Source organism: Hippopotamus amphibius, chromosome 3, assembly GCF_030028045.1.
Source record: "Hippopotamus amphibius kiboko isolate mHipAmp2 chromosome 3, mHipAmp2.hap2, whole genome shotgun sequence".
Classification (NCBI taxonomy): Eukaryota; Metazoa; Chordata; class Mammalia; order Artiodactyla; family Hippopotamidae; genus Hippopotamus; species Hippopotamus amphibius.
Window position 1 is genome coordinate 161,010,940 of NC_080188.1, and position 24,483 is coordinate 161,035,422.

At 39.0% G+C, this 24,483-nt stretch overlaps 1 protein-coding gene and 1 pseudogene across 2 annotated transcripts in view; both read left to right on the forward strand.

The window, feature by feature from the left end:
- The first annotated feature begins 9,692 nt into the window (after positions 1-9,692).
- The window catches only part of PPP2R5A (protein phosphatase 2 regulatory subunit B'alpha), a 65,560-nt gene continuing 50,769 nt past the window's right edge, over positions 9,693-24,483 (forward strand). The window contains exon 1 of one of the 2 annotated variants that reach the window (XM_057725747.1): positions 9,693-10,625. In XM_057725747.1, the coding sequence (XP_057581730.1) occupies positions 10,433-10,625 (193 nt within the window). In that variant the 5' untranslated portion in view covers positions 9,693-10,432. The remainder of the gene's footprint in view (positions 10,626-24,483) is intronic. The other variant, XM_057725749.1, reaches the window with a different exon arrangement.
- LOC130850575 (U6 spliceosomal RNA) lies at positions 16,283-16,381 on the forward strand (annotated as a pseudogene).

The window sequence follows — 24,483 nt, forward strand, 5'->3', positions numbered from 1 at the left end:
GGGAAAAACCTGCTGTTGTTTTTCCTTTTCTATCCCCAGAACCTAGAGCAGAAAATAGCCAATAATAAACATTGACTGTTTGACAAATGACTGAGTGAATGTACCTTTTCCGGCTTTCTCTCCTACTCCTCCTCCAGAAATCACCTTCTCTAGTCAAGACATCTCATGTCCCCTGTACATACCTGTAATTCCCCGCCCGTACGTCTTCACAGCCTTCCTCCCTTCACCTTCCGGTGCACAGTGATATCAAGGAGTGAGACACAGAGCGGAGGAGGAGGTGGACATAGTACACTGGACACTTTGCGCTGGAGAGATGTGTAACGAGCAGTTGGATGGCGCTCTCCCTCAACGCTTCCACTTTTCTTTACTTGGTTAATTCTTCCCAGTCCTCTGGATCCAGCTAAAATCCTGTCTCTTCCACCTCAGAAGGAGCACCACCTGTGAATTCCCTTGGACTTTGTTGTCTTGGCTCTCATCAAACACTGTCCTGAATGAGAAGTTATCTTTTCCTGGGCTTATGCCTTATCTCTTCCCCTAGAGCTCGTGCTCCCCTAGGGTCAAGACCATAACGTTTAGCCGTGGGCCGGGTTCATAACGGGCCTCATAAATCGGTGATGGTGCTTGTTTGGTCCATAGCGTGACCAACCGTCCTGGTTGGCCCATCTATATGTGCAAGGACCATGTTTCCTTGGGTGCATATTCCCTGCTTTGTTCCCATAGTTGATTTTTTTTTTCGGTGGGGCCACCGGGACGGGTTTATTGCACTTGCAACAGAGTTTAAATAAGTCCCGGGTGTCCGGAGCCGAGGTGAGAGGAAGGGAGGGTTGGGCAGGGAGAGGAAAGGCAGTGTCAGTGCAGCTGGTGGGCAGAACCCAAATCCTGCAGGCCTGGGACAGTGGGCTCCCCCTTCCATAGTTGAATTTTAATTGATGTGAGCTTTCCCCGTTGATGGTGAGCTCCATGCAGGCAGCCTTGTGTCACTCATGGCAATTCTCCAAGCACCTGGAATGAATCAGGCACATTACAAGAGATTAACGAGTATTTTTTGAGTGAATGAATAGGAAACATTGAGTGTCATTATATCTCTTGATAATCTCATTTTCCTTCTAGGTAACAGGATTTCAGAGCTCCATATATACAAAAATTTTAAAGTACTAGACATCTTATGGCACTGACAGTCCAATCCATTCAGTTTCACTTTTTTGTGAATGTCTTTGTACTGAGTGAATAAAGAGAGCTTGAATTTCCACTGATTTTTATAAGAGAAGAATAGAGGACCCCAGAGATGTAGAATAAAAAGAATTTGCTCCTGGACATGATAAAAGTCACTAGAACCAAACTCCCAGGGAAATAGAGAAGAGTGTCACACAGATGAGACAGACTTTAATAGAGAATCTTATTTGATCTCTTTCTGCCAGATTCTTTGTGTGAATAATGCCTAGTACACAGTAGGTATTAAATTTATGGTGGTGATTATACACACACACTCAGAGATGCACACAGATTTAAAAAAACAAAACAAAACAAAACTGTATTCTTTGGTTTAGAAGTCAAAGCTTATGATCTGAAAACATTGGAGAATTTCCAGTTCAATAATTCCTGAAAATCCCATAGTACTACTAGCACTGCTTCTTCAAAGCATAGACACCACTTGATATTGAAGATATAAGATCAATTTCTTAGATTTTCATATTGATTATTCTCTGCAAGTTTGAGCCAAAATAGCTAGCCAATAAGAGAGAATGCATTGCTGGCATGCAGCTGCTAGGTATTTTAGGACAGAGACTGCTTCAAAACTTACTATATGCTTCCCCCAGGCAGATGAAAGAAGAAGGCGACTTATAGGTTTATATAAAATCTGCATACGAGTGGAAGATTAAGGAGCCATATAGTATTTTTGTAATCACTTCTCCTCAAAGTATACCCAGAGAGCAGTCCTGTGTTTAATTTAATCTTTGCTTTTTCTTTGCCCATTCACCTCCAGGTCAAATTCTGACACAGGTGTGGCATAATATATTCCTCTTTTGCAATGGAAAGTTTGGGGGGGCGGGTAACGTATTGTGTGAAATAAGTGAATTCATTGACTGAGATATGGAAATCTTTTCTTTTTTTTTTTTTTTTTTGGCCATATGGCTTGCGGGATCTCAGTTCCCCAACCAGGGATTGAACCCGGGCCACAGCAGTGAAAGTCGACAACCATAACCTCTAGGCCACCAGGGAACTCCCTGAAAATCTTTTTAGTGATGAAGACATGTGGGAAATTAGTCTCTTGAATGGCAAGTACTCTTTTCTGTTGTTGCTGTTTTTATCCATATGAAAACTTTAGTTTGTTTCAAGACACTTCAAGTATTACTTTTTTTGTTAAATTTTCTCTGACTCTCTCTTCGCAAACCAAATTTGCTCTTCTTTCCATTGCGTTTACACAACACCATAAGGAATACTTAGGATGTAGTCTTTGATCATTTGTTCATGCCGTCCTTCCTCATAGACGGCACTTGAAAAATACTTGCAGGGTTGAATTAGAGTGGAGAGTTTGCCAATATTAGTCTTTTTTTTTTTAAATAAATTTATTTATTTATTTTATTGGCTGTGTTGGGTCTTTTCTGCTGTGTGCGGGCTTTCTTTTTAGTTGCAGTGAGTGGGGGCTACTCATTGTGGTGCGGGGGCTCCTCATTGCCATGGCTTCTCTTGTTATGGAGCACAGGCTTTAGGCGCATGGGCTTCAGTAGTTGCAGCACATGGGCTCAATAGTTGTGGCTCACGGGCTCTAAAGCACAGGCTCAGTAGTTGTGGCGCACGGGCTTAGTTGCTCTGCGGCATGTGGGATCTTCCTGGAGCAGAGATAGAACCTGTGTCCCCTGCATTGGCAGGCGGATTTTCAACCACTGCGCCACCTAGGAAACCCACCAATATTAGTCTTTTAAATCCCACTCTGCAAGGACAAGAGGATATGGCATGAGCTGAGCCCCTTCAAACTATATCCTGGTTCCTTATCTAGTATACAGGTAGGATTGGGCACACCAGGGCTTATTGGACATTTATGATTGCAGCCCACTTAAATGGGGCAAAAGACCTCACAACTATGGAAAAAGGATTCAGAGATAATCATAAAGTATAAGTGTACCAGCATGTTTTGAGGGAATTAATAATACCTGTTATGCCAACAGCTCACACTCAATCCTTCTGTAAGTCCAACGTAATCCTCTTCTAAAATAAATCTCCAATCTAACCATCTCTACTGCCACTGATCTAGTCTAAGGTCTTGGTTGACCTGTACAATAGCCCACAACAAGCTGATTTAATAATGACAAGCTTAACTGAAAGTAATTTATAATTGAAAGCAAAAATGGCAGCAATTGAAAACCATGACTACTGATCTTGCTCTGTTAACAAAGGACCCTTCCTGAAAATTGCAGGAATTCCAATCATTTCAGTGTGACCTTGTGCTTGAACAGTGGCCAGAAAGACAACACAGAATTAGAGTCCTTGAAAAAACATCTAGAAAAGTGCTGAGTTTGGTTTATGAAAACCTGATGTCAATAAGCTTTGACAACTTGCATAGTAAGTTATTAGTTAGATCTCTTTGTACATAAACAAAAGTCTCCTGTAAGATAAAAAAAAAAGAGAAAAAAAAGGACTTTCAAATTTGGATCAGTTTGAGGTCTGTAAGGAGGACCTTCTTGGTCTACCTGGACTCAGATACCAACTTGACCTGATTAGCCTTTAAGGTCCCTTCAACTTTCATATTTTGTTGATGCGTAACTTGCATATATAAATATCTGTTACATGAGTGAATTAACACATAAAATGATGAGTGAATGAATAGATATGAATAAACCTGTAAGAACTCTGGAAGGTTCATTGACATATAGAGCAGTGGTTTTCAAACTTCTTCAGGTGACGAAATAGCTATAAATCACATCATGTAGCTTTTGGTGGGGCATCTAAAAATGTGAATTTATTAAATCTTAAGGGGGACTTCCCTGGTGGTCCAGTGGTTAAGAATCTGCCTTCCAATGGAGGGGACGTGGGTTCGATCCCTGGTCAGGGAACTAAGATCCCACATGCAGCGAAGCAACTAAGCCCACACGCTCTAGAGCCTGCCCCCGTGCCACAACAAGAGATCCTGCGTGCTGCAACTAAGACCCAACACAGCCAAATAAATACATAAATAATAAAAAAATAAATAAAACAAAAACTTAAGGGAGTAAACCTATTCTATCTCTGGAAGCACATATAAGAATCTGAAAGCACTGATTCCCTCCCAGGAAGGGACCTGGATCTTGGGAGACAGATATGGGAGACTTTTCCTGTTACCCTTTCATTCTTTTTGACTTTTACATAATTTGAATGTATTCAAATCAGATACAATCTTGATTTAGATTCCAGTATAGTAAAGCAATAGTAAGAATCAAATTTTCAAGAAAGATATAAGGGAGAAATTTTATTTTATTTTCGTAAATTTGGAAAAGACCACTACTATTTGATTATGCAGATAAAGCTTATTTGTTTGTTATTCTATTGGATCACAGTTTGGGTATCATGGTTTTTAAGGAAAGAGAATGTTGACAGCCAAAACTTTGCTTGGACATGCTTTAGAGAATTTCACAGTGATCTGAAAAGAATACTCTCTCTGATGCACTCTTTTAAAAAATATTTCTTCTATTATTCTTTTTTTTCCTTTAAGAACTTTTGTTGAGATACAATTGACATACAATAAACTGCATATATTTAAAGTGTACAATTTGGTACTTTTTTCCTTATTAGTAATGTATATATGGCAATCCCAATCTCCCAATTCACCCCCCGCCCCACTTTCCCCATTTGGTGTCCATATGTTTGTTCTCTACATCTGTGTCTCTGTTTCTGCCTTGCAAACCATTTGATTTGTACCATTTTTCTATATTCCACATATATGTGTTAACACACGATATTCATTTTTCTCTTTCTGACTCACTTCACTCTGTATAATAGTCTCTAGGTCCATTCATGTTTCTACCAATGCCCCAATTTCTTTCCTTTTTATGTCTGAGTAATATTCCATTGTATATATGTACCACATCTTCTTTATCCATTCATCTGTTGATGGACACTTAGGTTGCTTCCATGTGCTGGTATTGTAAATAGTGCTGCAATGAACATGGGAGTGCATGTGTCTTTTTGAATTATGGTGTCCTCTGGGTATATGCCCAGTAGTGGGATTGCTGGGTCATATGGTAACTCTATTTTTAGTTTTTCAAGGAACATCCATACTCTTCTCCATAGTGGCTGTATCAATTTACATTCCCACCAACAGTGCAAGAGGGTTCCCTTTTCTCCACACCCTCTCCAGCACTTACTGTTTGCAGATTTTCTGATGATGCCCATTCTAACCAGTGTGAGATGATACCTCACTGTAGTTTTGATTTGCATTTCTCTAATAATTAGTGACATTGAATAGCTTTTCACATGCCTCTTGGCCATCCGTATGTCTTCTTTGGAGAAATGCCTCTTTAGGTCTTCTGCCCATTTTTTTATTGGGTTGTTTGTTTTTTTGACATTGAGCTGCATGAACTTTATATATTTTGGAGATTAATCCTTTGTCTATTGATGCATTTACAAATTAAAAATATTTCTTCTATTATTCTTGAAATTTAAAGCAGAAATAATATGCTCAGCCATCAGAGGCGCTGGAATTTTTTTTTTCCCTCTGATGCACTCTTTAAACCATTAAAATACTGTAATTTTGCTGTCATGGATATTGTTGTCTCACGAATTACTTGTTTTCCCCAACCAGCTAGGTATTGTGACTAAAAGAATGAGATCACTAAGCATACTTATGTTTATGGACTAAGAAATTCAAGTTATGTGAGGATAAAGTAAACCAAAGAATTTGCAGTGATGAAGACCTGACCTCCGAATCACATATGGGTCTTCACATATGGGAAAAGGCAGGAGTTCTACAGCATGGAATCATCCTCGATACTCTTCCTGTGTCAGAGGTACATACAGATCAGCACTGAGATTGCAGTTTTCTGTTAGATGAGTATTAGTGACCAAATCTCTGCTTAGGACCCAGATACCTTATTTACTTAAGACTGTACATGGAAAATAAATGTTTGATGAATACATATGTCTATAAAATTATCATGTGCATAATATTCACTTTCCCAAGTGTTTTGTTTTATGTATCACACTTAAAACTCATGCCAACATTGTAAAGAAGGCTTTTTTTTTTTATGATACGCAGAAAAACCTAAAGCTCTATGAGTGTGAGTGACTTGATAGGACCATACCAGTAATAATTAATAAAGTCAGGCCTTTTGCTTCTTTGGCCATTGTACTTTCTATCTCCCTCAAAATGTTTGCTGACTTGAATCTAGAATACCATCCTTCTCTCTTCTTAGGTTTTGACTCACTCTTTTAAAAAAAATGTTCTCAAAATTCTTCTCCAAGAGGCTGTTTCAGAAAGCCAGGACAGTTTTACTGGTTTCAAGCCTCCCAACAATTTGTTTCCAGTATGTATTTTCTATCTATTCTATTCAGTGTCTATTTTCCATTATTTATTAACTATCATATTCCAGTATCAATTTTAGCTTTATTGGTGTGCTTTCTGCTATTTATTTCCCCTTCTTATCCTATGTAAATTCTCTTTATTATAAATAGTAGTATCCTTGACTTCTAGACATTTATAATCTATTCTAAATAATATCCAGGTGACTAGATAATAGTAGTTTCAAACTTCTGTGTGCATAAGAATGACCTAGGGAGCTTGTTAAAAACAGATTTCTCAGTGTTTTTCCCATAGGTTCTGATTCTATGTGTCTGGGGTCAGGTCCAGGAATCTGCACTTTATTATTATTTTTAAAATTTATTTATTTATTTATTTAGGCTTTGTCGGGTCTTAGTTACAGCACATGGGCTCTTCATTGAGGCACATGGGCTTCTCTCTGGTTATGCTGTGTGGGTTTTCTCTTCTCTAGTTGTGGCGCACGGGTTCCAGAGCACGTGCACTCTGTTGTTTGTGGCACACAGGCTCTCTAGTTGAGGAGTGCGAACTCAGTAGTTGTGGCACACGGGCTTAGTTGCACCTTGGCATGTGGGATCTTAGTTCCCCAATCACAGATCGAACCCATGTCCCCTGCATTGGGGGGATGGATGCTTTACTTCTGGACCACCAGGGAAGTCCCCAGGAATCTGCATTTTAAATAAGCACCTCAGAGCATTTTGATGTAGGCGATCCAATGATTACACTTTCAGAAAGCTTGTTCTTGAGAACTAAAAATTAGACTGTGACATACTGCATATCTATCCTTTGTTCAACAAGAGATATAGAGGTATAAAATAACTAAGTTCCTGCTCTCTTGGTGTTTACAAACTTCCAGGGGAGAAAGAGCATAGCGCCTGCCATCTCTGACATTATATGATGACAGACCTTGTGAGTGTTGTAGACAATAAATGTTGTAGGAATGTAAAGAAGGAAGGCATCACTTTTGGCCAGATTATCATTAACGGTTTCATAAAAGATAGGGGTTGAGCTAGGGTTTGAAGAAAAGACAGGCTGCAACAAGATAGGGGAAAAAGTGGATTATTTCAAGATGGAGCTGACGGTCAAGGAAGCACTATAACTTTAGGGTATCAGTATGTGGAATGATGTGTCTAAATTGAAGAAAGAGTTTGTGTAGGGACAGGGCACGATTTATGCCTGGAAAGACGGCCACGTGTTAGATTGAGGAGAGCCTGGAATTGGGACTTTCTTCTGTAGGTACTGGATGGTTCTTCACATGTACCAATAAGATACTTGTGGCATTAAAAAAAGATTGATCTGGCAGTGAGTTTGGAAGCCCTGAACTATATTTGGTGGTCGGTTGTGCAAATTGTAAGCAAGGCTTGGTTTGAACGTTTGTGAAGGTAGATTCAACACGATCTGGAACTTCACTGAGTGAGAAAAGAGAAAGGTGTCAAAGATGCTGCTGAGGTTTGAATCTCTTTAACTAGGAGGCTTGTGTACAATTTCACCACTCAGTGAATCTAAGGAAGGAAATATTTTAAGGTAGTGTTTTGTTTTAGATCTAGATCCAACTTCCTACCCAAAGCTGGAATCTTCTGTACATATGTATCAGGTAGCTTTGCTTAAATATATGGCAACTATTTTAATTATGTCGAAGGGAAAAGGCCTGGGGCTCGTGGGAGAGAAATGGAGTTTGGGGTCCACCACACCAAAGTGAAGACACACTGTTCAGCTCATTTATTTTTTTTTCCTAAGATTTTTTAAAAGTTCTTTATTTTTTATTTATTGGCTGCATTGGGTCTTCCCTGTGGTGCACAGGCTTCTCACTGTGGTGGCTTCTCTTGTTGGGGAACATGGGCTCTAGATGCCCAGGCTTCAGCAGTTGCAGCACTTGGGCTCAGTAGCTGTTGCTTGCGGGCTCTAGAGCACAGGCTCAGTAGCTGTGGCACAAGGGCTTAGCTGCTCCGAAGCATGTGGGATCTTCCTGGACCAGGGATCGACCAGTGTTCCCTACATTGGCAGGCGGATTCTTAACCACTGTGCTACCAGGGAAACCCAGCTCACTTTTTTTTCAATAAGCATCATTATACAGAAAGCACCGCAAAAAAAAAAAAAAAAAAAAAAATCTAAGATGACCTCCAGTCCCTGTCCTTAAGAAGTTTAAATTCTGGATGGAAACTACAAGAGATCCCAGCAAGAGTAAATGCCAAGCCCTCCAATTCACAAACCACAAGTCAGCGACTTTGTACTCATCCTGTTGCAGCAGCTGAAGGCCTCCGGCTGAAGAAGACTGAAATTTAGTATGATACTAAACTAGCAATGACAAATCTCTTCTTGGGGGGGGGTTGGATTTGGGAAACTCTTTGAAGTAGTAGACGCTAGACTGCCCAAACTCGCACTAGCACAGCTACCAGGAACGGCTGTGCCAGAACCATCAGAGAGCTATAAATTTAACCGGTAACTTGCAAGTGCGCGGCTTACGGCAGCGGAGGCTCCAAGGTCCGCCCATGAGACCAACACCCCGCTCTCATTGGACGAGCTCATTTCCTTGCCTTCCTCCGCAGGGTTATTTCAGCCATCAATCACACAGCTTGTTCCCCTACCAGGCGTTTGCTCCACCCCTTTTCAGTGACGTAACACCTGGCGCTCTTCGGCGCCGCAGCCCTCAAGCTCTCCACCAGTCGCTTCAGTTCCTCATTGGCCAGTAGAAAGGGAAGAGAAGGATGGGGCATTCTATTTTGCTCTCTAAACTCCCTCCTCTAGTTTTCCTGTCTTCTCATAGGCTGTCAAGAGCGCAGTTAGAGCCCGGAGCTGTCGCGCAGGCGTGCAAAGGTGCTCGCTGGTGGAGGGGCACATCCCTTCAATCCTTAGAGTTAGTTACACTGTTGTGACGTAAGAGGGGCACTCCGGTCGCCAGCTTCACTTACGATTGGCTGTGGCCGAGGTCCGTCATACAACCACGCCCCAGTCCTCTGCCTAACCTCCCCGTTTGATCGCTCTTGCGGGAGGCCACGCCTCAGCCCGTTGCTGCCGCTTAGCCCTGCGATTGGCTGAGGGAGCTGGCAGGCTTTCCCACCCCCTTACTCCTTCCCGAGCCTCCGAGAGGCTGGCGGGACCCTGCGGAAGTTGTCAGTCAACCTCCTCCCTCCCTATCCCCCGCGAGGTCCCTCCCCCGGGCCGCGCGCCCTAGCGCGAGCGCGCACACGCACTCACACTCCCCCCTTGCCTCTACCCAGCACCTTCTCAAGTTGTAGCGGTCGCTCGCCAGGGGTTCTCTGTGGGCGGCGGAAGGGCGCGTGGGGGAGGGGGTTCTGACCGCTTGGCGCTTCGAGGAGCGAGTGTGTGTTCGCGCCCAGGGCCGGGGCGGCGGGTTACCGCCCCGGGAGATGAGGGGTCGGCGCTGACAGGGAAGAGCGGACACCGCGGCGTGGCGACAGCGGCTCGGAGGGGACCCGCGATGGCAGCGCCTCGGGAAGAGGCTCCAGGCAGGGCGGGCTGCGCTGGCTGCGGCCACTGAGGTGCTGGCGCGCCGGCCGGCTGGCGACCCGGGCTGCACCGACGAGAGGCGCGTTCGACGTCCGCACCCCCGCGCCCTCGCCTCAGTTGTCTAAACTTCGGGTTCCCGTCCACCCGCCCCGCGAACTCGGAGTCAACAACTTCTTCACCCCGCTCCGCCCCCGCCCTCGCCTCCGTCAGCCCCGGGAGCTCGCCGCGCGGCGGGGACCAGGAACCTCCGGCGCTGAGATGTGGCCGTGAGGCGTCGGCGGGCGGCGAGGAGAAGCTCGGCGGCGCCCGGGAGCGGGAGGGCGGTGCGGCCGGGGGAACGGGGCGGAGGGGCGCGAGCCCTCGGCGCCTCTCCCCCGCCTCCTCCTCCTCCTCCTCCTGCCGCTGCCCGTTCCGTGCAAGCAGCAGCCGGAGCTGCCAGGCGCCAGGGCCGCGGCGATGTCGTCGTCGTCGTCGTCGTCGCCGCCGGCGGCGGGGGCTGCCAGCGCCGCCATCTCGGCCTCGGAGAAAGTGGACGGCTTCACCCGGAAATCGGTGCGCAAGGCGCAGAGGCAGAAGCGCTCGCAGGGCTCGTCGCAGTTCCGCAGCCAGGGCAGCCAGCCGGAGCTGCACCCCTTGCCCCAGCTCAAAGGTAACCCCGGGGAGGAGCGCGGGGGCTCGCTTCCGCGCCGCCAGAGCCGTTTCTTTCTGGGGTTCCTTCTGCCCAGCTGGGGCACGGGGTGTGTGAGTCGAGTTCCCCGTGCTGCCTTGGCGTCCTTCCTTCCACCCGCTCTGATTCAGACAGCTTTGCCGTTGAGAGTCTTGGTGCTCTTCTCACTTCTCCTGGGTTCACCTTAACTCTTCCCGGTTTGGAGGAGCTCAGCACCCCTCCCCACCTGCGCGCTCGCTTACCTGCCCTGGCGATTGGAACTCTCCTCTTGCGTCCCGAGGGGTACAGTTCTTCACTCTTCTTCCCTGAGTCTTGCCCTTCCCCATCTTGCTTTAACAACCTGTCTTACGTTCCGATATTCACTTTTCTGAGACCTTCCTCCTCTTTTCGGCCACTGTTACTTTTCCAATTACGAAGTTCCTGTACGCACTCTCCCTAACTTTCCATTCGCATTGACCGTTCCTAAGAGTCTTACAGACCAGGAATGCTAATGCAAACACCAGTTAGGAGTTACCTGGCCTTTAGACTTACTGATAAAGAAAAAGCCTAAAAATTTGACCAGTGTAGTGTCTTAATTACTGGGTCATTGGATTTAAATGTTACCCTTTAGCCCAAAGAATAGAAAGACTTGAAATACTTTATTGTCCGAGAAGATACACACGGTAAACTGGGAGAAGTGTTAAGGAGTAGACAGTGTGGCTTTGCAATAGAATGGGAAGTTAGTTTGCCAAAGCAGTGATTCCAGAGACTTTGTAGGTTTGTACAGTAATTCCAATTGGTATCCGTGCCTAATGCCTTGCAGGAGAACTTGGCACTCCTTTTGGCTCACTTACTTTTCCCACTAGGTTTAGAGGATTAAAAAAAAAAAGAAATAGGTTCCTGGTGTTCTAGTTTATTCTTTCTGGATTACTACCTTTTGGTTTTATAATTTCAATGTCTTTACTTTTTATGAGATAGGCATCATCATGGAACAAGATGATAATGGTCCTAAACATTTGAATTTTTTTTTCGGCAGAAGAAACCTGATAGAAGTCTAGACGATCGGTTTTGCAAGGCCAGGAAATGCAAGGTTCATACTGAAACAGATAAATATTCAGCAGGTTTTTTGATCAATTTGAAAAAGCTCCAGCATCCCCTTCAAGGCCAATCTGGTTCTGATTTGTCTTTGGGCCTGTGAATCCAGCCTGAGTTTGGCTAGGAGTCTAAAGGAAACCCCAGATCAAATCACAGTTGACCTGCAATAGCTCTGGAACCCCATTAAGATCCTACACTGCCTGCCCTCTTGGGGTGCTTCTAAATTAAGGACATCCCACAGCCAGAATCAAACTGGCTTTTGAAAGAGGGTCTTATTTAGGATGTGTAGCCTGTGGTATTGCATTTATCATTTGCTCTTTAGCATACAAAAATTGTTAAACTTTACATGTCATAGTCAACGGTAGACCGCAGTGGTAGGCATTGCCAAGACTTTCATTCTTGAGTGTTGTCATAGCTATAAAAGAGTATCTTCTTACCTATTAAGACACTGAGCTGCAATTCATGAATTTTAAATTTTGAACTTAACTAAAACATCATAGTTATTTTTACATTGTTGTTGTTTGTTTTTCATTAAATTGGCAAATTATTTTTGCAGTTTGAAGGTTTGGTGCCAGTGTTTCTCTTTCAGGTTTCTTTAATTTGCTTTTTTTAGTAAGGTATTGTGGTTCCTTATATTGTCCTTTTTAATATATTTACTTATATTTAATAAAAATAGTTGAATATTAAACATATGGTTGCTTTAAGCCAGGGAAGGCCACTTTAATATATTTTGTTTTTAAAAGTCTAGCAAAAATATGCAGTCAGTAACCATCTACGTTATATGGTATATAGTTCAACAAGTTGAAGGTGCCTTTGACTTTTATAGTATTTTGCTCACTAGTAGAGAAAAAAATAAAATTGGAACTTTAGATTTATTCTGTATGTTTTACATGAAAATATAGTGTTCTTTATAAGGAAAGTTACATATTCAGGATAAATTTATGTAAACTTAATTGAGGAATAAGATTCTTACTTAGATTTCCCACTAATAGGAAAAACTACTTTTACTCCAGATGCCAGAATGCTTGAAAAGTGGTTTTTTAAAATTCAGTTGCTTCACTTGGTACTTTGGCAGTCCTTGCTGCCACAGCGTTGTGTGCTTTTTCTGTCAGTAGTAGTTTTTTCCATTTGTGGCCTTGACAAAAACCAGTGGAAAGCCCTGCAGTATGTGTATGAAAGAGAATTTTTCTTCCTGCTCTGAAATATAATCTTACTGTGGAGTGATTCAGATATCTGTGGGCATCCAAAATCTTTTAAGTGTTTACACCAACCTGCTTATGTTACACTTTGTCCACATGGATCTAAACTGGAGAGTTGCCAGCTATTTTCCGCAAAACATAGTATGGGTAAAGATTAACAAAGTAATCCCACTTTTTCATCTATAAGAAGTTTATTCATGCAAAATAATTTAGTAAGTGGGTTGAAGGATTTTAATGGTGAAAACATTCAGAGAAAATTCTGTTTTATTATAGAATGTGTTTAAAAAACAAGCCTTGTTAAAAGAACTTTTTAAAAATGAGAAACTTATGTGGGTCTTTAAACTGCCTTCTATTTTATAGCTTAAAAAAATTTCTTTTTCCAAAATACTTGAAATTTCTTATGTTAATTCTGTAAGTTCCTCTGAGAACTAGGTAATTAGAAAATAAAGGTAGGAACATTCTATCAATCTTTTTTTTTCTGTATTTAAATTTACATTAGTATAGTAAGTACTTAATTTTTCTACCTTAAGCCTTTCCTCTGGTAACCAACAGTTAGGAAACTTTTAACTTTAAGAAAAAAATCTGTTAAGTGGAAGTTTTTCAGTCCGTTTAAGAGTCTCTGGAAGGATTGGCTTGGTAAAATAGTAGGTGCCATACAGTTGTATAGCATTTAGCATTTACAAATTATTTTACACTTTGCTTTATATTTTTAAATTATAAAAACAGTATTGCTCATAAGTGAAACAGTCCAAAGTTGTGCAACACCTAATCCCTGATATCCCTTGCTTTTTCACACCTACTAAGGTAATAGTGTGTGACAATCCACAGTTTAGAGTATTTTTACAAAAATTATATTTCATTGTGTCATCCCAGCAACTTGGTGCAAGTCCAGTAGTATTGACAGATGAGAAAGTTGAGGCTTGAACAGCCTAGTTTCAGGCCTGTGATTACTTATCTGGGTGGTGTTACAACTGACACTGGTACCCAGATTAAATGATTTCAGTATTTTTGCTATTAACCTGCTTTATGAACATTTGAGCAGTATGATAGAGTTGTGTCATTGGGGTCAGCCCTGGGTCAAAAGTAAAATTTTAATCTTTCTGAGTTGCTTTCCTTATCTGTAAAATGGGGATAATACCTTCTATCTCCCTAGGATTGTGAGGATTAAGTGAAATAATGTAATTAGTGCCTAAAAATAAGCAAAGAATGTTAGTTCTCATTCTCTTTGATATTCGAAAATCCAGATTAAAAGTATTTTTTAAATGAAGTCACATAAATAGTAAACTTTGCTAGTGTGCTTAAAGTATAATTTGTTTATAATCAGTTTTCAGCTATGATTTATATGAAGTGAGGTGAAGCTGTAACATCAACATGAGTGGACATGGAAATAGGATAGAGTGACTATTTAAAATATTGAAAGCTGCAGTTAGAAGTTTTTTATCAAGCAAAGAAATTGAATTAACCAGTAGAGTTGTATAGATGTGGATTTCTCATAGGAGACAGCAAAGAACAGAATGAAACTGGCTTAGCGATTGAAGTCCCCTTCAGGTGAAGTAAAGAACTTCCCAAGTTTCCTCAGTTTCTTGGTTGGTATATTCTTAGATTCTGGGTTCCACTGGAGATGTTGAGGCCAGTAACAGTGGTGCTCATTTGAAGTGCTTTGCTTACCTTTAGAGAAAAATGTTTTTTCTGTTTTTCTTGATATATGTGGTCTTTTAGGTTATCTGGAACAAGAACACTGACATGATTTGAAATTTCATAACTAACCTTTTTTGTGCTGGTGAGGGATACTACTCACTCAACTTTTAAGGTTTATAGATTTTTTTCAAAGTTAATTTCATTCCATCTAAACCCCAAACCCATTTTAGTAATTGGGATGGCATTAAAGAAGAGTTGAAATTCATCTGAATATGTTAAAAATGTTTGTTTACAAAGGGATATAACATTTTAATCATTTTAGGACTATCTTCTGAAAGTAATATCCTATTTCTTCTGATAGACTTATTTTTAAATTTTTAAAAACTTTTTTAGGATATACTTCTAGAGAAATTAATATAGTGACCATTGCTGGTCTTCACATGAAGGAAAAACTTTTCCATTTAAGTCAAATCTAACATCTTCAGAATTCCTGTTTAGGATCAGATTTCTTTTTCCCCCAATTTTATTACCTCCTCTGATTCTTAATTGAATTTTGGATCCTTTTATGAAGTGCCTGTAAAGTGAGAATCCAGTAAAATGTATTTAAGTAAAATAGTGTGATCACTGGGATAAAGTACCCCGTCCTCTAAATAGTGGACTTAAATTGCCTTTATCATTGATGAGTTACAGTTGCCTTGGGTTAGTTGTTTAACCCCTTTGAATGTCAGTTTAATCATTTTTACTTGCAAGAATAATATTTTCCCTTGATAAAATCACAAAAAACGAATTAGTCTTTAATGAGTTATTGTCTCTCTTTGGATGACAAAAACAGATTTATCAACAAAAATAATACATTTGGGAAATAATAGGTTTCTGTGTATTTTTTAAAGTTTAACTTATTAAATTTGTAAAAAGCCAGGGATAGAGACTAGCTTATTTTTATTTTTATGTGTTTAGCAGGGTTCTCAACCCTGGACATGCACTTAGAGATTTTTTAAGAACGTCAGTGCCTGCGTCCTACCCTCAAGTGATTCTAAATAAATTGGTCTAAGATAGGATGAAGGTATTTGTATTTTTGAAAGCTCCCAGGATGATTCTGATGGGCAGCCAGGGTTGAGAATCACTGGTTTGGCATTATCTGTCTATTGATTTAATTCATTAATTGAGACTTTGTTCTTTTCTCTAGATACTCATGGCTCATTACCCAGCCTGTTAGTTTCGTGCCCTCACTTCACCTCTTCTATTTACTTTTCACTCTCTTAACTTTGCTGCCCCCTATGGCTAATCATTAGCTGCTTTCCTAAAGGGGGATAGTGCTGTTGGATTCTGGAGTTTTAGGTGTGATGAGTTGATTCTGTTGGATTTTGCGGTAGTTATCATAATTAAAACTCGACTATTATGTTTTGATTCAAGGTGGTCAGGTTTTTTTTTTTTTCTCTGTGATTTTTGGAGCTGTGGCTGAGCTGTCAAGTAAAAGTGAAAACATATGATAGTAGTTTGCCTAGTTTTAATCCCATCATTCAGGGTAACATAATCCCAACCAATTTGGAATGTAAAACTGATATTTGCTATATGTTCGCAGCATTGTTCTGCCTCTTGATTTAGAACTGATATTACTACTATATATGTTGACTATTAGGTGTTGAACTAATGAGATATTGTTGATCATAACTGTGTTTTTGGTCATGCCTTGTATTTATTTAGCATCAAGTAATGTTTTTCTTGTGGTTGCTTTGGCAGCACGTAAACTAAAACTGAAACTATAGAAAATTAGCATGGCTCCTGTACAAGGATGACACACAGAGTTGTGAAGCATTCCAGATTTTTGCAGGATAAACAGGGCATTTTAGGGAGAAAAAAAAAAAGAAAGAAATGTTTTTCTTCAGAGGGTTTCCACATCTGTCACCTTAATCTTGACCACAGTTTTTTTTACTGAAGGTAGGGCAGCAAGGACCTGGGGCCACTTAAATTCCATAACCCTCTTTTGTCTTTGGCCTTTCTGCTAACCAGGTGTTGATTTGTTGTTTTGAGTCAGTGTCAGTTGTTATGTAGTAATGTTCTCCCTCCAGAACGATAGTAAAATTTTTTTGAAAGCAGAAGTCATCTGTTTTCATATCCTATTATAGTACCAGATATAGTGTTCTGTACATAACAAGTGTGGTCATGTAGACAGAGTCACTGTTTTGATTTAGAAATTACCTGTTGACCCTCCCTTTACACACATCCCCTGTTATTGATGGTGTCCTTCAGTGGTGTTCTATGCTGTCTGCCAGCAGATTGGTTCTCTTCTGTTTTGTTTTTTGTTTTAATATATTTGTGCCTAAATCTAATTCAAAGTTATTTAAAATAAATTAATTTTGGGTTTTTAATACCAATTTAATAAATAGTGAATGTAGGTTTGAAATAAAGGATTGTTTGCTCCTATATTTTGTGCTTTTCCAGTGACTGGTTTAAGTGACACATAACATTATGATAGATTTGTTGCTAGGAAAGGTGTTGTGTAAGGTCTGTGTGGAAAAGTAATACTGAGTTGACTTCCAGATGTGGGCAGCTGTATATGAATATCTGGTAAACTGACATAACTAGTTTCCAGTAATTTCTAAATTTGAAGTTCAGTCTTTATTTATAAGCATGTCCTTGAAGGAGATGAAAGGAACAGATTTCAAATATATAATTACTTTTAGTGCATTATTATGTAACAAGGAACCTAAATGCTTTCCTGAGTTTTACATGACAGGCTAGGTTTATGTGAAATAAGGTCTACTTGTCTGAGCAGGATATTCACTAATAAGCAGTTTCAAACCACTTTTTATGTATATCTTTTTGAACTCTTCCTTGAAGGAATTTGTTTATGTGGGGTTTTTTTTTGTGTGAGTAATGGTGAATTTTAGAAATCTTGCAATTTTGATCAGATTTCCTAAAGAAACCTATTAGGATTTTTTTGGTAGTTTGCAGAATATGATAGGTTCACATTAAAATTCAGAGACCCTATTTCTGACTTGGATACTGAAGACAAGGGATTTCTTGGGAACTCACTCCTCCTACTGGAATGGTGATGCTAATGGCATTTACTGTAACCTAACTGTGGTGTTATATGTAGTTGAGCCTTCCAGTGCTGAATGGGACCTCAGGTCATTCTGGTTTAGCTTTCATTGGGAATGAGTTTCACTCTTGTTCTAAATAAATATCTTGTCATTTCATCAGAAAAGCTTTCTTTAAGGTAGGGAGAAAAAGTAAGGGTTTTGAAGCTCTTAGATACTCTGTCAGATTTTGCTTAGTAGACTGCATAGACAATAGCTAAAAAGATGTTAACTGTATGAAACTAGAATTTTTTAGTGACTAGGCTTGACTTGTAGTACAGGAGTATAAAATATTAAATATAGCTTCAAAAATGATATATTTTCTGTTTAATTGGTTTTACCTTTGATTCACATTCATTGATAAAGAATATTCTAGAATTATAGCTGTTATCAGATGATTATTTGAATTTATGGTTAATCATATGCCTCTAAATTGATAAAGTAAAAATGATGAGACAGTTCTTGTCGTAAGCTCTGAATTTTGATTTAGCAAAACTGGGTGTTTCTTTGAAACGTAATTTTCCAACCAGACTTTTCTAAAGATAAACATCTGTTGAAGTTACAAGTAAAATAAAATGTAACCTCTATAAGAATATATATTTGCCGTTTTTTTTTAACTTGCACTACCATTCTTCCTTTAATTAGCCAGAGGACAAAGATTTTGTTTGCCTACTGTGAAACTAGATATATACTTTGCTTTCAAAATCTAGTACAGAAATTTTTTCCTACTCGATGTTCGTAGTGCTTAAATTTTAGGTGAGCCATTGTAGAAATTAACTTTATTCAGTAAAATGAATAACATGATGAATGCTTTTTCTTTTGAAATTAAGTGTCTTTGGAGCTTATAGTCTGGTGGGGTAAATATAGACATGTGAGCCGGTGGTTTCAATTAGTGACAAGTGTTGTGAGAAGAGTAAGCAGTAAAAGCCTAGGGGAGTGTATGAGGGACCCAACTCAGTTTTGGTATGCCAGGAGAGATATCAGGGAAAGCTTCCTGGAGAAGGTGACAGGTAAGCTGAGACCTGAAAGACCAGAGGTGTTAGACCAAGACAGATGGGTTCTAAGAGGCCCACCTAAAGGACAGTGTGGGCAACCCCAGAGGTAAGTGAGCATAGCATATGTTGGGAACTGCCACCAGTATATGTGGCTGTGAGAAGAATATTATAATAGGGAACTGACTGGAGAAGAGACTGGAGCAACAGTTAGGGTCTCAGTAACAGCCTTGATGCCACGTCCTGCATTTATTCCTGACAGTCATGTGAAGAGTATATTGGGAGTTGAGAGTGAAGAATACTGGTTAATGCTGGCACAGTAATCCAGACGAGACATGATGGTGGCCTTACCTAAGTGGGGATGGGTGGTATCACAGGGGGGATTTGGTGAGAGGGAAAAATCAATGATAATACATTTCTCCCTTGGGCAACTAGGTGTGTGGTAGCAATTTACTGAAAGGGAAAAAGAGTGGAAGATCAGATGTGGGAGAAGATAATGGCTCTACATGTGGGACAAGTTGAAGTGCCTGTGTAAATAGAAGTGAAAGAGTCTAGTAGGAAATTAGATATTTGGATCTGGAGCTAAGTTAGAAAGATCTGTGCTAGAAATAAGAGCTTTAGATTTAAGGTGGCATTTGAAGAGATGCAACTCCCCACTGAAAATGTAGTATGAGAAGAGGGCAGGGAATACCATCATTTAGATGATGATCAAAGGAAAAGGAGCAACAGCTTGAGTGGAAGACCGAGAGAGTAGAGACAAGGCAGTCAAGGGAAGAAATTATGTTTTTAAATGGGAGTGAGGTGGGGCTAGTAACAGTGAGAAGAGCTGCTGACAAGTCAAATAAATAAGATTTGAAAAGTTTCCATGGGTTTGGTAGTCTTCAGGCAACATGGTGACTCGAGAGGCATTTCAGAGGATTGACAGACTTGAAACCAGGCATCTCTAAGGCGAGGAGTGAATGGAAATTGGGAAAGCCAAGTCAGTAAGTATGGACATCTCTTTCAGGAAGCTTGACAATTAAAAAAAGAAGTATCACTAGCTGCTGGGTGGGGAATGGATTGTAGCAGAACAAGATTTTTAGAAGGAGGGCCAGTTAAGAGGTTGTTTTAAAAGGCTATATGAGGCATGCTATGGCTGGGCCTAGGGTGGTAGCAGTAAGGATGGAGAGAAAGAGATGTATTCAAGATATAGCAAAGCTAGGACTTGTTAATGAATTGTTTGGGGGAGATTGACAGGCAAAAGTGGAAGTCAGAGAGGTTTCCCAGGTGTTTTAGCTTGGACAGCTGAGTGGATAGGTCTGCCACCACTGAGAAGGAATACATTAGAAGGAGAGTCAGATAAAGAGGGAAAATCCAGAGTTATATTTTAGAGATTTTAAGTTTGAGATGTCTTTTGGAAACCAAGGTGTAACTATCAAATAGACTTTTCTTTTTTTTTTTTTTCTTTTTTTGGATGTGTGAATCACAGAGTGCCCATTAGTAATTTCTATGACTTCTCAATATTTATTAGAAGATTTTCAAGGTTGTTTATTAGAAAATGTTCATAGTTTGGGATGCTGGCCACTTGGTCTTTTGGCCAAAATGCGATTATCTATTTCGATTATCTATTTCAATTATCTATTCAATGGAAATGTCTGTGTACAAGACATTGTACAATGGCAAGATGTCCTTGGTATATGTGTGAGGTAGATCACAAAATGTGTTGGGACAGGTGCATGAGTAGGGTTAGTTACTTAACTGGCTGTTTTCTGCCTTTAGATCATAATAAGTTAAGTGCTCCAGGACCTGAAATCCATTATCTTCCTTCCCAGTGTTTAAGCAGTCAGTGCTGGGTTTTAATATTTATTGAATGAAATAATGAAGCAAATGCTACTAAATTGATTTAAAGAACAATACCATTTTGTGTCATGCAATAATTCACAATTTTATAATGATTTATAATTGAGTAATAGTTTACTTACATACAGCCCCAAATTTAGCATTTTGTTGATGAAGAAACAAGAACAGGTAGGATATATTCTTGTGCAAGTCATTTATAGCTTCATCTTCTGAATTAATTCTTCCTCTGTGGTATAAAACTGAAGATATGTATTGTCTGCACTAAAGCAGAATTAGAACTTTATTTTCTAACAGTGAAAAGGAGAAATATTTGTAGTTGAGAGCCTTACAAGAGAGATACTGATTTCTTTTAGGTCCTGGGCGGGTAGGCCAGTACTGAACATAGGTTTTTCTAAGACCCTTTAAAGCAGAGGATCTTTATTTCTTAAATTCTTCTGGTATAAAAATGCTTCCTTGATCTTTGCCGGTTTCCCTTTTAGCACAGTTCTTCCCTTTTTTAAGTAATGTAAATTTTTCTGAAGAAGAAATTGGAGAATATTTGTTTTATGAATGAGTACTGAGAAATAAGATGAAGTGAACTTTTAATCACTTAGCACATTTGTGTCAGAGCTAGATTTATAATTTGGAGTCTCTACTCAGTTAAAGTTATAATGATCTGTAATTAGCAGCTTTGACGAATTACAGAATTATTATAGAATATCAAGAACTGATTAGATTCTGTCTACTTATTTTTGCCTCTCTATTCCCCTCTACACAAGCTATATACGCAGAGTTTTTGAAAAAAAATTTTTTTTAACTGTGATCACATTAACATAGCACTGTCTTTTTGATCATAAATCAAGGGAGGAAAATAAATTGGGACAAGATGACTGAGACTTGGATATAAAAGTCAGTTGGGCCATTTAATCTATCACTTTACTGATTTTATTCTCCTGCTAAAACCCCAGAAAAACTGAAATTAGACAATATGTCATCTCTTAAATAGTTTCCTACATACATTTTGCTTCCAGACTAAATTTGAATCCAAAGTAGGAATAAAGTAGCAAATGTAACAATGAATTGTTTTTAAGGTGCATTTAATTTTCACATTTGTGTTCACTTTATAGGAAATTTCTGTCATTCATGTAGGAGAGGTAAAAATAACCCAGCTTTTACCTAGATGCCCAGGCACTTATTTTGGTATTTCATATATTTTGGTAATTCTGTTTTTTATTTGGACCACCTGGATAAGCTTACATATAACATATTTTGATATTTTGAGAACTTTTTCTTTTCTTTTCTTTTTCCCAAGATCTAGAAAAGTAGTTTCTCCTGTGGAATAGGAATGACTATTTTAGGATACAGTACTTGCTGTGAGTCATGAGTGATTCTCAGTTTTCATGGTTTTCTAAAATAAACTCATTTAAAGACTTTGCAGTGAGAAATGTCATATTCTTACTCTATTTCTTTATTGCTTTATTATTTTTGTAAAAATTTGTAGGCTCACTGTTAAAAACAAGTCAATAGAAAGTAAAAATCCCCAGCCAGAGGAAACTTCTAAAATTTCGAACATCTTCCTATATTTTCCCATGAGTGAGAGCATATATTGTATGCTGTTCTATAACCTATTACTTTTACTTTAGTAGAATATTATAAATAGCATATTTCTGAAAGAAACAAATTAAAATCGATTTAAAATTGTTTCTAAATCAACTTTTTATTTTTGGACATACTGAATCAAATCATTTTAAACCTTGATTATGAAAATTCCTTATGTTAAAAGGAGAGGAAATAATTTCTGAGAGTACTGGTATTTAATTTTAGGGCGATTATACATGCATCTCTTAGAAAACCTGATTAAAGGAATCTGTTGTCTTCTCAGAAAATATCATATACAACATTTTGTATATAATTTCAGGGTCCTTAGATTTGCAACACCACCACCACCCTGAAGCCAATCTCTGGTCAGATAGAGGAGGGAAGTGGGTAGGGTGTTTTATGGACCTTAGGCCCTGCTCTAGAGACTTGAACAACCTTGTTAAAGTAGGTAATCCTTTTCCTTAACACAGTAGCAGGTGTTTCTTAGGAGGTGCAGGTAGAGTTAGCTGCAAGATGGAACCTCATCACAGCAATGGAAACCATCTATAAAGATCGGTTTAATACTTCGTGTTCCCCAAAGGCCCCAGATGAAACAAAGGTGCTTCTAAAAACCTTTATTTAATGAATAGTAGGTTTTATATTCAAATTGAATTAAGCAGATGACACAAATATTCCATTTATTCTCCTAGGAGACTGTTTTTCAGTATTCTGCTTCTCAAGGTTCTACATTCCAAGAAATCCATATAACATGCCCCACTAGTTCTTCATTTCTTGTTCTTTTCTGCTTTAAAGTGGTTTTTGATTATAAAAGATAATGTAGTTAATTTTTTTGAATAAAAATTGAACAGTTTAACCCTTTTGTCGTGTAGTAGTTGTGGATATATTTACATTTGAATGGTAATTGAGTAGAGCATATAAATTTTATGCTCTTTAAAGTTTTAGATAGTATTCTAGGGGTTTTCTTAAAATGGTATACATTAGTATATTAGAATGCATTATCAAACTGGTGAGGCGCATGTATTCAAATTCCTAAAATGTGATATCTACAGTTTTTCCCACCATTTTCAATTATAATGAAATCATAGGCCCTTAACTAACTCATATTTAGTTACAATGCTGTGAATCATTTGTTAATAAATGTTTCCATTGTTAACTTTATAATAATTTGATCCTCTAAAGTTTCAAATAAAAGCTGATTTTAGACTCTTAGTTATTAATGTTCTAGGGGTATTGCCAAAAAAAGCTACATGTCCTATATTCTGTGCCAGTTTCTTAAATTAGAATCTTGGATTGCATCCTCAGCGTGTCACTGTAGTGGTATTGCTGGGTTGCTATGATACAGTGCTTGTTCTATAATTTGTAGTGTGAATCTTATATGAGAGCCTACTTTAGATTTCAAATATGTGAGCAACAGTAACTGGGAATATGTTACCTTTTTTCTTTAAGGAAAATTATACCTACAAAACTGTTATTTCTGTTACAAATTATGATACCTAGTATTTCAAACTATTCTTAGATGTAAAATAGAGAATTAACAATGAACAATTTGAAATAATTTGGTTATCCCTAAGAAGTTTAGTTTATCACAATGACTTTTATGAAAATGGACAAGAAACGGAAGGCTTTATGATAATGAATATTTTAAAATTTTAGTGTTCTTGGTATTTGAGGTCTTGAGAGAAACAAATATAGACTAGATTTTCTGGTAAGATTCATTTGAGACAGTACGAGTAAAACTACATTATGAGGGAAAACTCCAAATTATCTTACTGAACTGAATTTAATATTTTTTTATTCAGTGAACTGTGCTTAAAACCAACCCTACATAGCCATGTTAATAAACTATTATTATCTTTGTAAAAAAAATTTATTGAAGTATAGTTGATTTACACTGTGTTAATTTCTGCTGTACAGCAAAGTGATTTATTTACACGTATGTATATTCTTTCTCATATTCTTTTCCATTACAGTTTGTCATAGGGTATTGAATATGGTTCCCTATGCTATACAATGGGGCCTTGTTGTTTATCCATCGTATTCATAAGTTTGCACCTGCTAACTGCAAACTCCCAATCCTTCCCTCCCCCACTCCCCCTGCCCCTTGGCAACTACAAGTCTGTTCGGTATGTCTGTGGATCTGTTTCTGTTTTGTAGATATGTGGTTCATTTGTGTCGTATTTTAGATTCCATCATATAAGTGATATAGGGTATTTGTCTTTCTCTTTCTGCTGTACTTCACTTAGTATGATCATCTCTAAGTCTGTCCATGTTGCTGCAAATGGCAGTATTTCATTCTTTTTTTCCTTTTTTTCTTTCTTTCTTTTTTTTTTTTTTTGCCTGCGTTGGGTCTTTGCTGCTGTGCGTGGATTTTCTCTAGTTGTGGTGAGTGGGGTGTGGGGCTACTCTTCATTGCAGTACACGAGCTTCTCAGTGTGGTGGC